Source organism: Berghia stephanieae, chromosome 4, assembly GCF_034508935.2.
Source record: "Berghia stephanieae isolate SIO BIC M18660-M18661 chromosome 4, UCSD_Bste_1.3, whole genome shotgun sequence".
NCBI lineage: Eukaryota > Metazoa > Mollusca > Gastropoda > Nudibranchia > Aeolidiidae > Berghia > Berghia stephanieae.
Window position 1 is genome coordinate 94,388,668 of NC_088363.1, and position 17,666 is coordinate 94,406,333.

A 17,666-nucleotide genomic window follows, 5' to 3' on the forward strand; every position below is an offset into this window, starting at 1 on the left:
TAGCTAGTTTATTACCGAAATTGACCTTGTAGGACATGATATTTTTGCAGTGATTTTTTTCAGTGGGTGGCTGGAGAAAGATTATTGCAATGTCGTGTCTATGGAACATTGGCTCTGAAAACGTATTATTAAATAAAACAGAAGTAAAATAATTAGTAAGATTGAACGCTAACACAAAAAGATACCATGCTTAAAAAACGTTTGTGTCAACAATCTAGAGGGTATACCACCATTTTGTATCGTCGCATGGATTCCAGATAAATATGGAGCTGGCGGTTCGAAGAAGCTATCGGTATCGGTCAGGCATTTTGTACACGACATGTTCATCGCTTGGTCGGAGACAATGACGTTAAATCCTGAGGTCTCTCTAGTTAATTAAACTAGCTCATCCTAAGATGCTGTATGTCTCGTCCAACATCATGTTATAAGTTCACTGTTCTATCATCAAAAAGTAAATAACTTGTAAACCATTAAGAGCTTAGTGTATAAATGGACTATGCAGAAGGCACCATCGACATTCTTGTAAACACAATATACACTATATAAACAATGCAAACAGAGAAACACAACTTTAAAAAACAAAAAGAAAGAAAAAAAGTAATACACTCAACAACAACACAAACAAAAGAAAAACGAATATTGCACAAAACTAGAGGCAAGTACACAAACTTACTTATTTTGGTGTAAAGGATACAAATAAGATATTAGCTTAAAATTTTAAATTGATTAATTTACTAACTGTTATTTGTTTCTTACAACTAACCAAGCAACAACAACAACAACAGAAAAACCGAATTAATTCTAAAAAACAAAAATAGAAGAGGCAAGTACACAACAAACAAAAACTTCACCAGTTTGGTTATTCGGGTAGTCCAAACCGGATAATAGAGATATAACTGCTCATGTCCCATTTAAAAGGTTTTTTAACTTTCCAATAATAATTTCTAACTCGTTGACTCTATGCCTCTCTTACACTCTGCTGTGACGCAATTATTATCTAACGTATTTTGATTTTACACTTCAGCAGGTCGGTCAAATGAAGGTTGTTACGTCTTGTTTGTGTTTTCAATCACATTATAAAATCCCTTGACCCAGAAAACTGTTTTTTCTTGTTTTTATTTGTAAATTATTGCCTCTTCATAAGGTTGCATACGTCATTAAAGCGTGGAATTCCCGTTGATCGTCGTTGATATTGAAAAGCGATGTGTCACGTCTGATTCCTATTGAAAAGCTTACCGAAGCAAGCACACTATTTGAATTCACATTTGATAGAATCAAACAAAAATCAAACCATACTGCATAGTAAATAATAACGCATTCAGAAATAAGGTCAATGTCATTCGATTGCCATCAACAACAAACAGACTTGAACTTTTATATAGCGCAATATCCACTAAATGTACCCAAATCGCTTTACAAAGGGTCCCTGACCAACAGCAACACGTAACATGTACAACGAGACATGACGCCTGTTAGACGATATTACTCATTTTTCGGACAGAGACAACGCTGTTGGCGGCCAGGTACTCATTTTACACCTGAGTACGGTGAGAGAATGTGAGTAAAGAGTCTTCTCCAGGGACTCACCTATGCACGGCTCAGAGCGGGTCTCGAACCCCAGACTTTTCAATTCGAAGGCGAGAGTCAACTTGCTAGACCACATAGCCGCACGTAAACTAATATTTTAAGATAAGCTTAAAATTAAATTTGAATCACCAGGTAGTCTATGATTGGTCCCATTTAGGTTTTGAAGGAAATCCTCTAATCTCGTGAGTACGTCGCGCAGCATCTCACATTATGACGTCAAATATAGATTAGTAACTGTACCAAGTATCCGTTTGAGATGAATCACGAGTGGATATGTCTCATCATCATCATCATCATCATCATCATCATCATCATCATCATCATCATCATGAACACATTGCCAACCGAATCTGTATAATAATAATGATAATAATGATAATAATAATAATAATAATAATAATAATAATAATAATAATAATAATAATAATAATAATAATAATAATAATAATAATAATAATGATAATGCCAATGATGATACCAGTGATAATTATTTTGACCCATAAGACATTGATGTCAACCAGGACGCTACTCGACTCTAGAATCCAGTCCTTGATTTGTATTCTACTTGCCGGGATAGGGGTTTGGGGAACTCGTTGACATTGACATGAAAGCATGGGCATACAACTACTGGAACGAGACGAAATCGCTTTGAAGATTCAGGTTCACATTGATAATGAGGATCCACACTCTTATCACATTCTAGTTTTAATTCTCGTTGGAAATATTTAACTACAGATAATACTTGCCATTTTCTAAACAACTATTTTCTTGGCTTGAAGTTTTCATCAGATTTAGTAGTTAGTGAATTTTCAACATATTTTCTACTCAGCATTATCTGATTTCATAAGATGGTTATTCAACGTTTGGAACATCAACTATGAGAGAATGATATCTTTGAACTAAAATATATACAGTGGGATCATCAGGACATCAACAACAAACATTTCTCGTAAAAATACTCAGAAGTAATGAATGATACAATGCTGGACAAATGGGAGAGAAAAATACAAGAAAAATTCCTCTCAAATAGTAGCTGAAGTAGTATCCCTTTCGGGATTGCACATCACATCTCAAACACTCTGATCAGTTTATAATTTATCCATGGAGCAAACTCCAACATACCGCGCTGATTCTGAAGCGAAATCAGGAAACGTGTTTAGAAGATGGAGAGTAAATGATTCAAAAAATGGTTTCATCCCTGAATACGTAAGTTTTACAAATAAATATTTGACCGCTTTCACGGAGACCATTTCCTTGTCACTCTCACCAGCACTTATCAGGACAAAGATGGGTGTCGGGGGCGTGAAAGGAACTCTTCCCAGTTGGATTGTATACTGGTTCTGTATCACTGCCTTGATCTGTACATGGGATGCTACCTTTATTATGCTGCGACCACACACCCTTCCTGGGGGCTCCCTCCACTGGATCTGGTACCTCTGTAAGTTTATTTCTCTTGCTTATTTATACCTACATGAATGTGTGTGTGTGTGTGTGTGTGTGTGTGTGTGTGTATATATATATATATGTGTGTGGGTGTTTCTTTTTTATCAACAAACTATTTCCCTAGACTCAGATGTGAATAAGTAGGATATTCATAGTCATTTTCACAATCATTCTAGCATAGTATTATTATAATTAATTAGTTGATTGTATAATATGTACGTTATATCGCATAAGGTGTGTGTTCGTGGCGGTGCATTGTAACATGGGAAGGTGAAGTCCTGGTTTCGAGTCTTGCTTCAGGCACTTTTGTTTGTTTTAGTTAAGCAAGATTATTCACTTAAATCACTTCAGTAAGTTTCATCGCTTTAGGCCACTGAGGGGGACGCCCGGATCATTCCATCCATTCCTTGGAATATACCCGAGAAATAGATGGATATATATATATTTATATATATATATATATATATATATATATATATATATATATATATATATTATATATATATTGAATCGTGTTATGATACAAGTATGGTACGAATACATGAAACAATGGAGTGAATTATTATTGTAATATTGATCACGATTTTGGAGTCTACATCGATGTAGAAAACAACTCAAACCCATCTAACACACAGTCCTGACGATTGCTGGAAGGACCTGAAACATCGATGTAGACTGACTCCAATATCTTGGTAAATATTACAATACACACACACACACACACACACACACACAATATATATATATATATATATATTATATGTATTATGTGTGTGTGTGTCTGTGGTGTGTATGTGGGTGTTGTGTAAAATATATACATTTTAACTTGTGTGTGTGTGTGTGGTGTATGATGTATTTACATAAATTCTTTGTTAATTGTGAATTCGAGGCAATGAAGAGGTAAATGATGTGGTAAATATGGTTGTGTTAGCTTTTGATTGTGGTGGTAGTGAATATGGTACGATGATGGTTGATGCGATTCACACAATGCTGGTTTTAAGGACGCACATTATTTGTATTGGTTCTTTTTTTTCAGACCGCTATACATTGTTTTGGTCAGAATACATGGACATTGACTTCTTGACCACTCTAAATCTATGTCTTTGCTCTTAGACTACTACTACTCTACTCTGCTCTTCTACTATACTACACTACTACTACTACTACTACTACTATCTACTACTACTAGCTACTACTACTACTACTACTACTATTACATACTACTACTACTACTACTACTACTACTACTACTACTACTACTACTACTACTACTACTACTACTACTACTACTACTACTACTACTACTACTAACTACTACTACTACTATACTACTACTACTAATACATACTACTACTACTACTACTACTACTACTACTACTACTACTACTACTACTACTACTACTACTACTACTACTACTAACTACTACTACTACATACTACTACTACTACTACTACTACTACTACTACTACTACTACTACTACTACTACTACTACTACTACTACTACTACTACTACTACTACTACTACTACTACTACTACTACTACTACTACTACTTACTACTACTACTACCACCACTATACTACTACTACTACTACTACTACTACTACTACTACTACTACTATACTACTACTACTACTATACTACTACTACTATTATTATTATTATATATATTATTACACTACTACTTCTACTACTATTAACACTACTACTACTACCACTACTACTACTACTACTACTACTACTACTACTACTACTACTACTACTACTACTACTACTACTACTATTATTATTATTATTATTATTATTATTAACACTACTACTACTACTATTAACACTACTACCTACTTACTACAATACTACACTACTATACTACTACTTACTACTACTACTACTAACTATACTACTACTATAACTATACTACTACTACTACTACTACACTACTACTACTACTATACTACTACTACTAAAACTACTACTACTACTACTACTACTACTACTACTACTACTACTACTCCCTACTACTATACTACTACTACTACTACTACTACTACTACTATTGATACTACTACTACTACAACAACGACTACTACTACTACTTCTACTACTCTCTCTCTCTCTCTCTCTCTCTCTCTCTCTCTCTCACTCTCTCTCTCTCTCTCTCCCTCTCCCTCTCCCTCCCTCTCCCTCATTCCTACTGAGCACCTGTTATACCCACATTCACCCTTTAAATGTCAGTGCATGTTGATTTTATTTTCCTCTATTCTGGTTCCCTTAACAGGCTCAATTACATCGAGGTCGTCTTGAACATTGTCACGCTTGTCATGGTAAGTTTGGGATTCTACAGTATGTTTATTTTAGATAGATTAACTACTTAGTTAAACTTAATTAACCACCAATTGAACGTCAAAGTAGCCAAAAATGTGACCCATAGGCTGAAAGCTGTGTCGTGTCCGAATGAAGTAGGTACTAAAAATTTAATTTATTGTCAACAATATGAAACTAGGGATAGATTTTTTTGTAGATGGAACGAAGAGAAGTCATTCATCTCTATGTTTTTGTTTTTAGACAACCATTTTGATGGATAGTTCCCACTAACTTTCATCAATCGGACTATATACGCTTATGGTAGGACATAGTTTTGTCTCATAGTACGTTATATCCCGTTGACGGATGTTGTGAGTGTTTTACCTAAACGCATAACATAAATTAGTTATGGTGGAGAACAAATACAGTTTATAGCATTGCAAAAAGCTCAAAGTTCGCATTTCTTACAATGTTGATGCCAAATTCAATCATCGGGGGCTCTACAGTACAGACACCAACATGATAGCACTCTGAGTTGTGGGGTGGTCAATGTAAATTTGGTGGGATTTCGTTTATTATGAAATCACAATCACTTTCCTCAATGATAAATGCAGTATTTGGTTTAAGTATTTCTGACAAACAAGGGTCATCCCTACCAATCAATATATAAAGCAAACGTTTTTGTTCTTTAGGTCAAAATGAGTGTAAGGCATTTCATTTTTCTCAGGTTTAATATTTGATGATGATGATGATGATGATGATGATGATGATGAGGATGATGATGATGATGAGGATGATGATGATGATGATGATGATGATGATGAGGAGGAGGATGATGAGGATGATGATGGTGATGATGATGAGGATGAGGATGATGATGGTGATGATGATGAGGATGATGATGATGAGGATGATGATGATGATGATGATGATGAGGATGATGATGAGGAGGATGATGATGATGAGGAGGAGGATGATGATGATGATGATGAGGATGATAATGATGATGATGATAATAATAATCAGACCTGCCAATATGTGCACGTTGCTACAAGCCAATTAAAATGATCACACTTATTGTCAAATTATATTCTTAAGCCCAAGGTATCTAAAAGTATGAAACCGGTTGCTTTTGTGACTGAAAATAGTAGATACTGCTTTTTGTGAAAACAATAAAATGTGATAACAGGTTGGAGCGAAATTAAATCTAGCATATAAAGGATAATAAAAGACACCCTAATCGGCGGTACTCGGACACTTGTAAACATGCCGTACTCGGACACGTGTAAACATGCGGAACTCGGACACTTGTAAACATGCGGTACTCGGACACTTGTAAACATGCGGTACCCGGACTCTTGTAAACATGCGGTACTCGGACACTTGTAAACATGCGGTACTCGGACATTTGTAAACATGCGGTACTCGGACACTTGTAAACATGCGGTATTCGGACACTTGTAAACATTGGATAGGAATCACTTCCAATTTGTCAAAATTATAAAAAAAAAGTCATATCTAAGACGAGAGAAGTTCCAAAGTAGTCTCAGGTTTGAGACTTTTTAACCACCTCAGAATTATTTTACTTTATCAATATTTGAAAATAGAGATATCTGGCCAAAAAATAAGTGATAATATCAGAGTTGGGTAATCTTGGCCTGACTTGTAAACTTACACTTTCCTATTTAATCGGTCAACTGTGTCCTCCAGAAATAAAACACGCATTAAAAAATTTGGCCAGAAAACTCGTATTTCAACTTTCGATCGATTTAAACGACTCTCATAATTTGGAAAAAACTCTCAAATCTGGGACTTTGCAAAGTCCCAGGTTTGAGAGTTATGGCCAGGATGAGGGTAATTTAATTCGATCGATAAATGAAGGACGACTAATCTGACCAAATTATTTAATACATTTTTTTTCCAGAGGACACAGTTGACCGGTTAAATAAGCGACTACCTTCACGACTGTGACCTTGAGTGACCCTTATGGACAGTCTCAAATCGCTGGATTCGTGTTGAGTGGTTATTATGTATGTTATCGTCATGATAATAGCCTCTCGTGCTTTATATCACTCATTGCTAAACATGTGTTGTCCGTTTGACAGGACAATTTTACTGTCTATTTATATATCGACAGATTAAAATGCCCCCCCCCCCCACCCCATACACACACACACAACTTGTCATGTTATTTGTAATATGAAATTCTAAGAAATATGTTGTTATGTTTATTGTATTTTACCAAGTTGGGGTTCATTTTAGCCATATTTGTGAAGTAAGACGTGTTACGACCCAAATAATAAAAAGGTGTTTTGGCATGGTATGACATAAAAACCTGAAACTGTGTGCCGAGACAGCAATAGCCAACATTCCGGACAGCCATTCATAGGCCTCTGTTTCGGTCTCGGCTGTGTGTATGACAAATAGAAGTTGTGAACTTTGCTAGCTTACTGAACGCATTCTTTGAGATGACTGAACTTACTGTCGTATCTAATGTTAATTCAGAAAAGTGAGTGGAGCAGGCACTTATGTTGGTAACAACAAGATATGAAGTGAATAGAAAAGTGCCAGAAGACAATAGAGAATAAAAATTTTTTCGCGGCGGTGGTGGGGTTTGAACCTGCGACCTTATTGGTACGACAACTCCGCCTGGCAGGTGAGAGCGTGGCTCTACCGTGTGAGCTATCCACGAACACAAAAATATTCGTTTCAAACTCAAAGTCATTACTAGATCCCTCTCTCACCCACTTCTTGAGACCGCCGATTCGTTCGTACACCACCATCGCGAATAATTTTGACCAGCAGTTAAGCTTAATAGCCAATATTCTCAACACAAACATATAACAAAGAAACGATTGAGACATTGAGTATGCTCCGGTGTATGGGGTGAATTTTTAATTCAGAAAAGTGAGTGGAGCAGGCACTTATGTTGGTAACAACAAGATATGAAGTGAATAGAAAAGTGCCAGAAGACAATAGAGAATAAAAATTTTTTCGCGGCGGTGGTGGGGTTTGAACCTGCGACCTTATTGGTACGACAACTCCGCCTGGCAGGTGAGAGCGTGGCTCTACCGTGTGAGCTATCCACGAACACAAAAATATTCGTTTCAAACTCAAAGTCATTACTAGATCCCTCTCTCACCCACTTCTTGAGACCGCCGATTCGTTCGTACACCACCATCGCGAATAATTTTGACCAGCAGTTAAGCTTAATAGCCAATATTCTCAACACAAACATATAACAAAGAAACGATTGAGACATTGAGTATGCTCCGGTGTATGGGGTGAATTTTTAATTCAGAAAAGTGAGTGGAGCAGGCACTTATGTTGGTAACAACAAGATATGAAGTGAATAGAAAAGTGCCAGAAGACAATAGAGAATAAAAATTTTTTCGCGGCGGTGGTGGGGTTTGAACCTGCGACCTTATTGGTACGACAACTCCGCCTGGCAGGTGAGAGCGTGGCTCTACCGTGTGAGCTATCCACGAACACAAAAATATTCGTTTCAAACTCAAAGTCATTACTAGATCCCTCTCTCACCCACTTCTTGAGACCGCCGATTCGTTCGTACACCACCATCGCGAATAATTTTGACCAGCAGTTAAGCTTAATAGCCAATATTCTCAACACAAACATATAACAAAGAAACGATTGAGACATTGAGTATGCTCCGGTGTATGGGGTGAATTTTTAATTCAGAAAAGTGAGTGGAGCAGGCACTTATGTTGGTAACAACAAGATATGAAGTGAATAGAAAAGTGCCAGAAGACAATAGAGAATAAAAATTTTTTATTTTAAAAAATTTTTATTCTCTATTGTCTTCTGGCACTTTTCTATTCACTTCATATCTTGTTGTTACCAACATAAGTGCCTGCTCCACTCACTTTTCTGAATTAAAAATTCACCCCATACACCGGAGCATACTCAATGTCTCAATCGTTTCTTTGTTATATGTTTGTGTTGAGAATATTGGCTATTAAGCTTAACTGCTGGTCAAAATTATTCGCGATGGTGGTGTACGAACGAATCGGCGGTCTCAAGAAGTGGGTGAGAGAGGGATCTAGTAATGACTTTGAGTTTGAAACGAATATTTTTGTGTTCGTGGATAGCTCACACGGTAGAGCCACGCTCTCACCTGCCAGGCGGAGTTGTCGTACCAATAAGGTCGCAGGTTCAAACCCCACCACCGCCGCGAAAAAAAATTTTTATTCTCTATTGTCTTCTGGCACTTTTCTATTCACTTCATATCTTGTTGTTATCTAATGTTACCACTTTTTAGATAGTGTGACTTTGTGGTATGACACACCTCCAGACTAGTTGGTCCCTGGTTCGGATCTCGGTCTGGGTGGTGCAAAGTTAATTCCTTGAAAAAGAAAATATTAAGTATGCACGTGTGCATGTCGCTCTAAGAGCCCCGACCGTGTGTCACAGTTCGTGTAGATGTCGCTCTAAGAGCCCCGACCGTGTGTCAGTTTGTGTTGATGTCGATTTAAGAGCCCCTACCGTGTGTCACAGTTCGTGTAGTGTAGATGTCGCTCTAAGAGCCCCAACCGTGTGTCACAGTTCGTGTAGATGTCGCTCTAAGAGCCCCGACCGTGTGTCAGTTTGTGTTGATGTCGATTTAAGAGCCCCTACCGTGTGTCAGTTTGTGTAGATGTCGCTCTAAAAGCCCCGACCGTGTGTCACAGTTCGTTTAGATGTCGCCCTAAGAGCCCCGACCGTGTGTCAGTTTGTGTAGATGTCGCTCTAAAAGCCCCGACCGTGTGTCACAGTTCGTGTAGATGTCGCTCTAAGAGCCCCGACCGTGTGTCACAGTTCGTTTAGATGTCGCCCTAAGAGCCCCGACCGTGTGTCAGTTTGTGTAGATGTCGCTCTAAAAGCCCCGACCGTGTGTCACAGTTCGTGTAGATGTCGCTCGAAAACTATCTGTCAATTGTTGTTGAGATTGCATCATCAGTAAAATGTCACGGTCCTGATATTACACATTACACATTACTACGCGACCAAAGGCCACCATAACCTCACTTTTATGTCTTATCCTCCAAGGTTATATAAATCTGTACTGTGCTCAAGTAAACACGGGGACATAACACACCACAGACATTGTCACGATAATAAAAACTAGGTAGAATTGACCTGCTCCGTAGCCTTGGTAATATTATAGACTAGTCTCGGATTAAGCTACTGTTGTAAAGCTCGATAAATTGGCCTCGTGTGAAATACCTCTTTACTTTTAGCAACAGCAACTGGTCCCTCTCGAGGGCAAAAAGTGAAAACAAAGAGTGGTCCACTTAATTACGTTGACAGATATTTTGAGTGTATCGGGTTGGCCAAAAAGTGGCCATTTTTTTTCCTCCTAAGAGATTATGATATCGATTAACATTCCCACGCTGTAGATAAGAAACAAACTTGTTATAATAATACATATTTACTTCTTTGCCCCTTTTAAAATACGGATCTTACCACAATATGATGTAACAAACACTGAAGGTCTGGACAATCTCCAGTCGAGCCAGGCAGATTTTTTTGGGATGTTTTTCTCTCATGTTTTATATTTCCGCATGTCTGGCACTATTTCATGCACACCATTTCAGATTTCTATCACTCATCAGTGCTTGATCACAAATTTGTTACAAATAATTATGTAAATTCGCATGGGTGAAATTAGTAATCAATGAAATCAACCAAAATAACCCTTGACCCATAGCCATCTTAAGTACGTGCCTGTCACTCGAAACAACCCCCCCCCCCTCCCCCTCCCCCAGATCATGAGCATGACGTCGCCAGGTGCCAGCATAAAATTCGATGTATCAAAATATAGTGAGAAATACAAACTGTATGATTTTTAACCAATCAAAACACTGGAATTATGACACACCCTCATGCCCGCTTAGACAAATATAGCAGGTTGTTTACAAACAATAGAGTGAAGGAAGTTGACAACACTCTGCTCATTATTACTGAAACTTTGATTAATGCCCACCGCACATATTTTGTGATATGGAATGACAGTCATATGATGGAAAGTATAAGAGAGATCTGTTGTCAAGTAAAGGTCACATGATTGTCTTTTGGCCAATGAAAAAATGACAATCTTCTTGTCATGTAACCATCGATGATAAATGACTTAACGAACACTTCATAAACAATTATGTTGTTGTTCTCCCACATAAAATTATTGGCTTTTGGAATCATCTCAAAGTGGAGAAAAATCCTCACAATTACCACCAATTTTTGTAAAAGGACAAAGGTAGTCACAAGCCTGCAAGCAAGTCCAAATATTGCATCATAAATAGCCTATACTTATTTATATCATGTAATTCATTGGGTTTGCAACCCACAAGGAAGAGGCCACTGTATACACATTCATGTTTTTTGTTACTTGAAGCCACCGATTTTGAAATGATGACAGTTTTAAGTCATGGCATAGTACTGCAAACCATCTGAAAGTTGAAATTAATAACAGCAAACGCTTTTTTTTTATGTAGCTAATCCGTGTTGTTTTCAAATGAAAAAGAAAAAATTGGCTTGGTCGTTGCTATATGGAAAAAGTGTGCAAAACACCAAGGCCATACAACAGACAGTTTTAGAGGAAAAACATGCCTAAGATAGGATATGAATTATGAAACGGACTAAACTAGTCGTATAGGTGTTGTGAGTCCGCTACACACCATAGCTACACATATTGACAATACATAGGAATTGTAAATACAAGAAGAGTCAATTTATTGCCCGTCTTTGTATTACAATATACCTTGCTTGACTGCGTTTACAATCTGATAACACCGGTTGCTTCATTACGACTTGCTGTTGTTATTATATTATATATTATATATGTTAATATATCATTATATAATATATTACATGTGATCGATCATATGAAACCACTAGCCGTGAGGAGAGTGTTAGACTGGTGTTATATATTTATAGAGAAAGGGAGGTTGGAGGTACAGACATAGGGATAGAAGAGAGAGAGAGAGAGAGAGAGAGAGAGAGAGAGAGAGAGAGAGAGAGAGAGAGAGAGAGAGAGAGAGAGAGAGAGAGAGAGAGAGGCGTCAAGCTCGGCTGATTTAATAGTAAAAACGCACACAGTTGGAATGCGCCTACCGACCCTATCAGACATTTTTGTCTCGCTCTATTTATTTAGTCAACGCCAAGTTAAGGTTGAAAGCTATGACTTCCCTTTCTAAGTGTTAAGGTAGACTTTGGTGCTAGTCAAAAAAGACCGCTGGTCGAGGTCAAGCATAACTTGGACATAGGACATCATGAATTCATGGTGTTCCTACTCTGGACGCACCACTTTCCCAAAGGGAGTTCCAATAGCTCATATATGTGAAGCACTCGTCTCACAAACCAGGCGCTGCTATCAATCCATGTTTCAGGACATGTTCATTCTGACCCTCTAGCGACTAGCCGTCATTGAGTAGCTGGGTCTGTTAGATCTTTTGGATAAAATAATGCCCAATCTACATGGTAACAAGAAAATATGTCTGTCCATCTAACACTATAAAATGGGATAAATTCAATGAGCTTTGTGGCTTCTAAGGACTAATTCTAATCTGCCAAAGCCAATCAAAGTAGTTGATGGCTCAAAAGATTCATCTCGATCTATGTTAATTTTTACAATTCAGTAGTATAAGACTTGAAATAGATGAGTGCATGTTTGTAATTGCCATTTTTACTCCACTATTAATTGTTCGAGTTCGCCATAAACGGTCACCGATGTCAGTAGGCATATATTTTCTTACATTGTCTTCATACAGTAAAGTATTCAATTATACCAACAGGGGTAACATATAAACAGAGTGTCTGCGTCCTCTCACTCGTGAGATAACGGTGTCTCCATTCGATAGGGCATTATAATCGGTCATTTGTCGTTTGGAATCGTTCTGGGGCCATCCTATTGTCGAATTTGATCGTTCCATCAAAGTTGTCTTACTGTAATATGTTTTGTTTCATATCACTGTAAAGCGCTTAGAGCCTGTGACAACGGGGTAAAGCGCTATAAAAATGCCATTTATTATTAAAAGAATCCTTTCGATCTATGTTATTTTCTACATTCGTGTAGTATAATAAGTACAGTAGATGAGTGCCTGTTCATAATAGCCTATGTTTCTCCGCAAATATTGCGGATTTTCACTAGTAACAGCAAAAAACTTGGAGCGTTTTAAGGTACCACATTGCCTTTTTGTGTGCTATTGTTTTGACGGGAAGAATTGGTGTACATTTTACTTAAACGCATCAATTCATCGGGTAAAATACTCACTAGTTCTGCCCTTCAGATCAATCGTACATACAACTACGTGTAACCTTAAAATTTTATGTCTGGTTGATGAAATTAGGTGAGAACTTTCTCTCTCTCTCTCTCTCTCTCTCTCTCTCTCTCTCTCTCTCTCTCTCTCTCTCTCTCTCTCTCTCTCTCTCCCTCTCTTCTCTTTCTCTTTCTCTTTCTCTTTCTCTTTCTCTTTCTCTCTCTCTTTCTCTCTCTCTCTCTTTCTCTCTCTCTCTTCTCTCTTCTCTCTCTCTCTCTCTCTCTCTCTCTCTTCTTCTCTCTCTTCTCTCTCTCTCTCTCTCTCTCTCTTCTCTTTCTCTTTCTCTTTCTCTCTCTTCTCTCTTCTCTTCTCTCTCTCTCTCTCTCTCTCTCTCTCTCTCTCTCTCTCTCTCTCTCTCTCTCTCTCTCTCTCTCTCTCTTCCTGTGTATATGTTTGTGTTTGTTGGTACATGTGTACGTCTGTGTTGTATGTGTGAGTTTATGCTTGGATGCGTTGAAATCAAACCGCCCAATGTTCAATAATGTGTCGAGTTTGACGTCATTTTATTATTCCTTGAAAAACGATGTTAAAGCGTGTTTTGTAGTGACCTTGACCTTGTGTACGTTATCAAACAGAATACTTCTAAAGTTAATTGAACGCTTTGACAAAGTGCACTCAGAATATTAATTATCTTTTCAAAATCAATGACGTCACCAGCTTCATATTCAAGGACATGTTGCACAACTGACATTGACTGTATTGATATGTGTTTACTCTGTTAAATAAGGTGAACACAATACAATGAACAATACATTAAAACATTGTCTAAATGGTCTCTTTTAAAGAGAATCAATAACAATAACAAAAACAAAATTAAATCAACCCCAACATCTGCAGCCACAAAAATAAAAACACCAACTTCGAGGACAACAGCAGCTAAACCACAACAAAAACAATAACAATAACTACATCAGAAATGAAACATGCTGTTTCTTCACATCCATTTTATTTACATTTTTTTTCTTTTCATTATATTCTAATGATATTATGTTGCGCTTTTGGTCCTTGATCAGGTTATCTCGCCTTAGCTCACTTTGCGGGCCCTGCTTTGTGGTTGACTCCTAGATTATTTCAGTCTTCCACGGAAATGGATCCGAAAGAAAACGTTCCGTTTATGGATGGATGTATACACGTGGTAGTAGATTATGTCGGCGTGAACCGGACGCTGAAAACATAATATAAATTCTAATTTATAGAATTGTAGTTAACTTTGTCGGTTTAAATTGAATATACCGTTTCTTAATCTGTAAAACCCCAAAATTGTACATTTTGATCATTTTGACTAAATTATATTTCAAGTATCAGGATGATCTTAAAACAATTCTACATTGGCCCAACTGCTCTCAAATATCATTATTATTGTATTCCCATTCATCCAATGATAGTCTGTCTCACCAATATCTTCTTCAAACTATCCCCACCACCTTCACGATCTTGACAAATCTGGGAGACGTTCCCTAACTTCATTATATCTAACTGGTGTTGAGTTCTTGGGGAAAACACACATTACCTCACTCAACTTCGGTGTGAATGAGTACCTGGTTTTTATGCTATTGGTGGATTTTAAACAGGCATTTAAACTGTAAGAAATTGAATTTAATTTCATACGGCCTTCTTGGTGGGATATATGCTGGTTAGCGTTATATATCTATATATTGTCATACTTCATCATCATCATCATTGCCTTTTTGACCCTGGGTCAGGGTAATGGCCACAGACAGTTTCCATCCTTCTCTATCATGAGCTAACTTTTTATTCTCATTCCAGGTCTTACCACTTCTCTGTAAATCAGCTTCTTTAATTCTTCTCCATGTTCCTCGTGGCCTTCCCCTTGATCTTCTGCCCTGAGGGTTCCAGTCCAATACGTTCTTTGTTATAGTGGAGTCATTCTTTCTAAGCGTGTGTCCAATCCACTTCCGTCGTCGTCTTCCTATTTCCTCTCCCACTGGTTTCTGTTGTGTTCTTTTCCATACTTCTTCATTTTTTATTCTATCCATCCACTTTATTCTGAGTATTTTCATACTTAATTCTCATTTATTTATCAACTTCATATATTCCCCAGCATTTTAGTCACTCCAAGCACACCATCACCACCGCCTTCACGGTCAGTGTTATGACTTTCTGGAAAACCGTTCTGTACTTCCTCATGTTCACCGAGTTCTGCACGGGAGGCGTCTACCGTCAAGGCAACGACGCCTTACAAGAGTTCCTCCTGGTCGTGATTCCCAATGGGTTTTGGGTTGTCCTGCCCTTAGCTGTAATGATTGAACTTTGGGGTCACTTGATTCCAAGCGGGAAGAATCAGATCATGTCGGAAAGGGACGGGATGAATGGTTACCAGCATATCAACAACAAGAAGAGGGGTTAGAGATATGAAATTTGTTGGAATTATTTTTTATTTTTTTTTGGGGGGGGGGGGGGGTTGTTTATCTTTTTTATGACATGTTACTGTTAATATGCGCCCATTCTCGTCAATAATATGTTATCAAAATTGAGTCAGATAGATATGGATTCTCTTGCAGATTGTTCCTCCATCCCCACATCCTGGTTTAATCTGACAAAACAGCCTCTTTGACTTTGGTCAGAAAACTTTGACTTCATATTTAATCAAAAGATTAGGATGGCACCAACTTATGAAAACGTTTTAAAACCGTGAGTTGTTTGAAGTCCCAGGTTTGAGAATATTGAAAACATATTTTGGGGCTACTTTAACCGATTGATAAATGAAATGCAATTTTTCTAGCCTAAATGAGAAAATATGTAATGTGAGAGAATATGGCAGAATTGTCTCTGTAACTTTTGACCTCGTTCTAGAATAAGATGGTATGCTAGGGGTTGTTTGGGTCATGGCTTAGTTGCTTAGAGGAATACAATGATTAATGGAGATTATTTTGTGTGTGGGGAAGGTGTTGTTTTTTTTCTCGCAAGTTATCCATAGTGTATGTTGTAACATTTTGAGTGTATCCTTTAAGGTTGAGCTGAACCTATGATATGATTTTTCTTCGACCAGAATTACGAGATCAAATAATGTTTCTTGTATAATTGTCTTCTTCGTGTTATTTTTTAAAATTCTTTTTATTTTCAATATTTGGCGTTTGTTAAAATTGCACAGATAAATTCTGTATCTCTATAAGATTGGTGGTTATGAGTGGATTTTCCTTATAACGTGAGCTCCCGGATACGGCGGGCTCTACATTGGCGATGGCCCACACTCTTGTCATATTTTCTATCCACTTGGAATATTTATTCTTTCCATGTGGCTGCTCCGTCTGGGCCATGCCTGGGGTATTTTGCTGAAAGATGAATGTATCTTTCTTTGATATATAGCATTTTTTATTGTAAATGGCCCTCATGCTTTTAAAAAATGAATTACATAATTCATTTAGTAGGCACACATATTTACATTTAGTAAACATAAATAATACATCTATTTTTTGCCGAGCTGCACGTGGTATCACTAACCCAGGGAGGGGGGATGCATTGCTCTTTTCTTCCGTGTTGGAGTGGTCCCATTGACTTACTCATTTCTTATATGCGAATCTGAACAATTATTTAATCTTTCACCTTTCCCTCCATAAATTCTGTACCGCGTGAAAAGAAATAAACGTGTCTCAACTGCTGTGAAAATCCTAAATCCAACTTGTTAATAATAATAATAATAATAATAATAATAATAATAATAATAATAATAATAATAATAATAATAATAATAATAATAATAATAATAATAATAATAATAATACTTTATTGCATCCCAAAAAGGAAATTTTTGTACAGACGTGTTATAATTTACACAATAAGATAAAAAATACAATGGAAATTTGATGTATATATATATATATATATATATATATATATATATATATATATATATATATATATATATATATATATATATAAATTTAAAAAAAGAAAAAAAAAGGAGCAGCTCAGTGGAAAGAAAAGTACACGTAGTCTAATGTTGAGGCGGATAATGTTCAATTTTCCTGGAATAGTCTTCTACCCTACAATTACAATTG

General features: G+C 37.1%; 1 protein-coding gene across 1 annotated transcript in view; it reads left to right on the top strand.

Moving 5' to 3' along the window:
* Positions 1-17,297, top strand: part of LOC144971610 (uncharacterized) — a 38,002-nt gene extending 20,705 nt beyond the window's left edge. The window contains exons 2-4 of the mRNA XM_078912682.1: positions 2,858-3,025; positions 5,310-5,355; positions 15,710-17,297. Coding sequence (XP_078768808.1) covers positions 2,952-3,025; positions 5,310-5,355; positions 15,710-16,015 — 426 coding nt within the window. The 5' untranslated portion in view covers positions 2,858-2,951 and the 3' untranslated portion in view covers positions 16,016-17,297. The remainder of the gene's footprint in view (positions 1-2,857; positions 3,026-5,309; positions 5,356-15,709) is intronic.
* Positions 17,298-17,666: the final 369 nt, after the last annotated feature.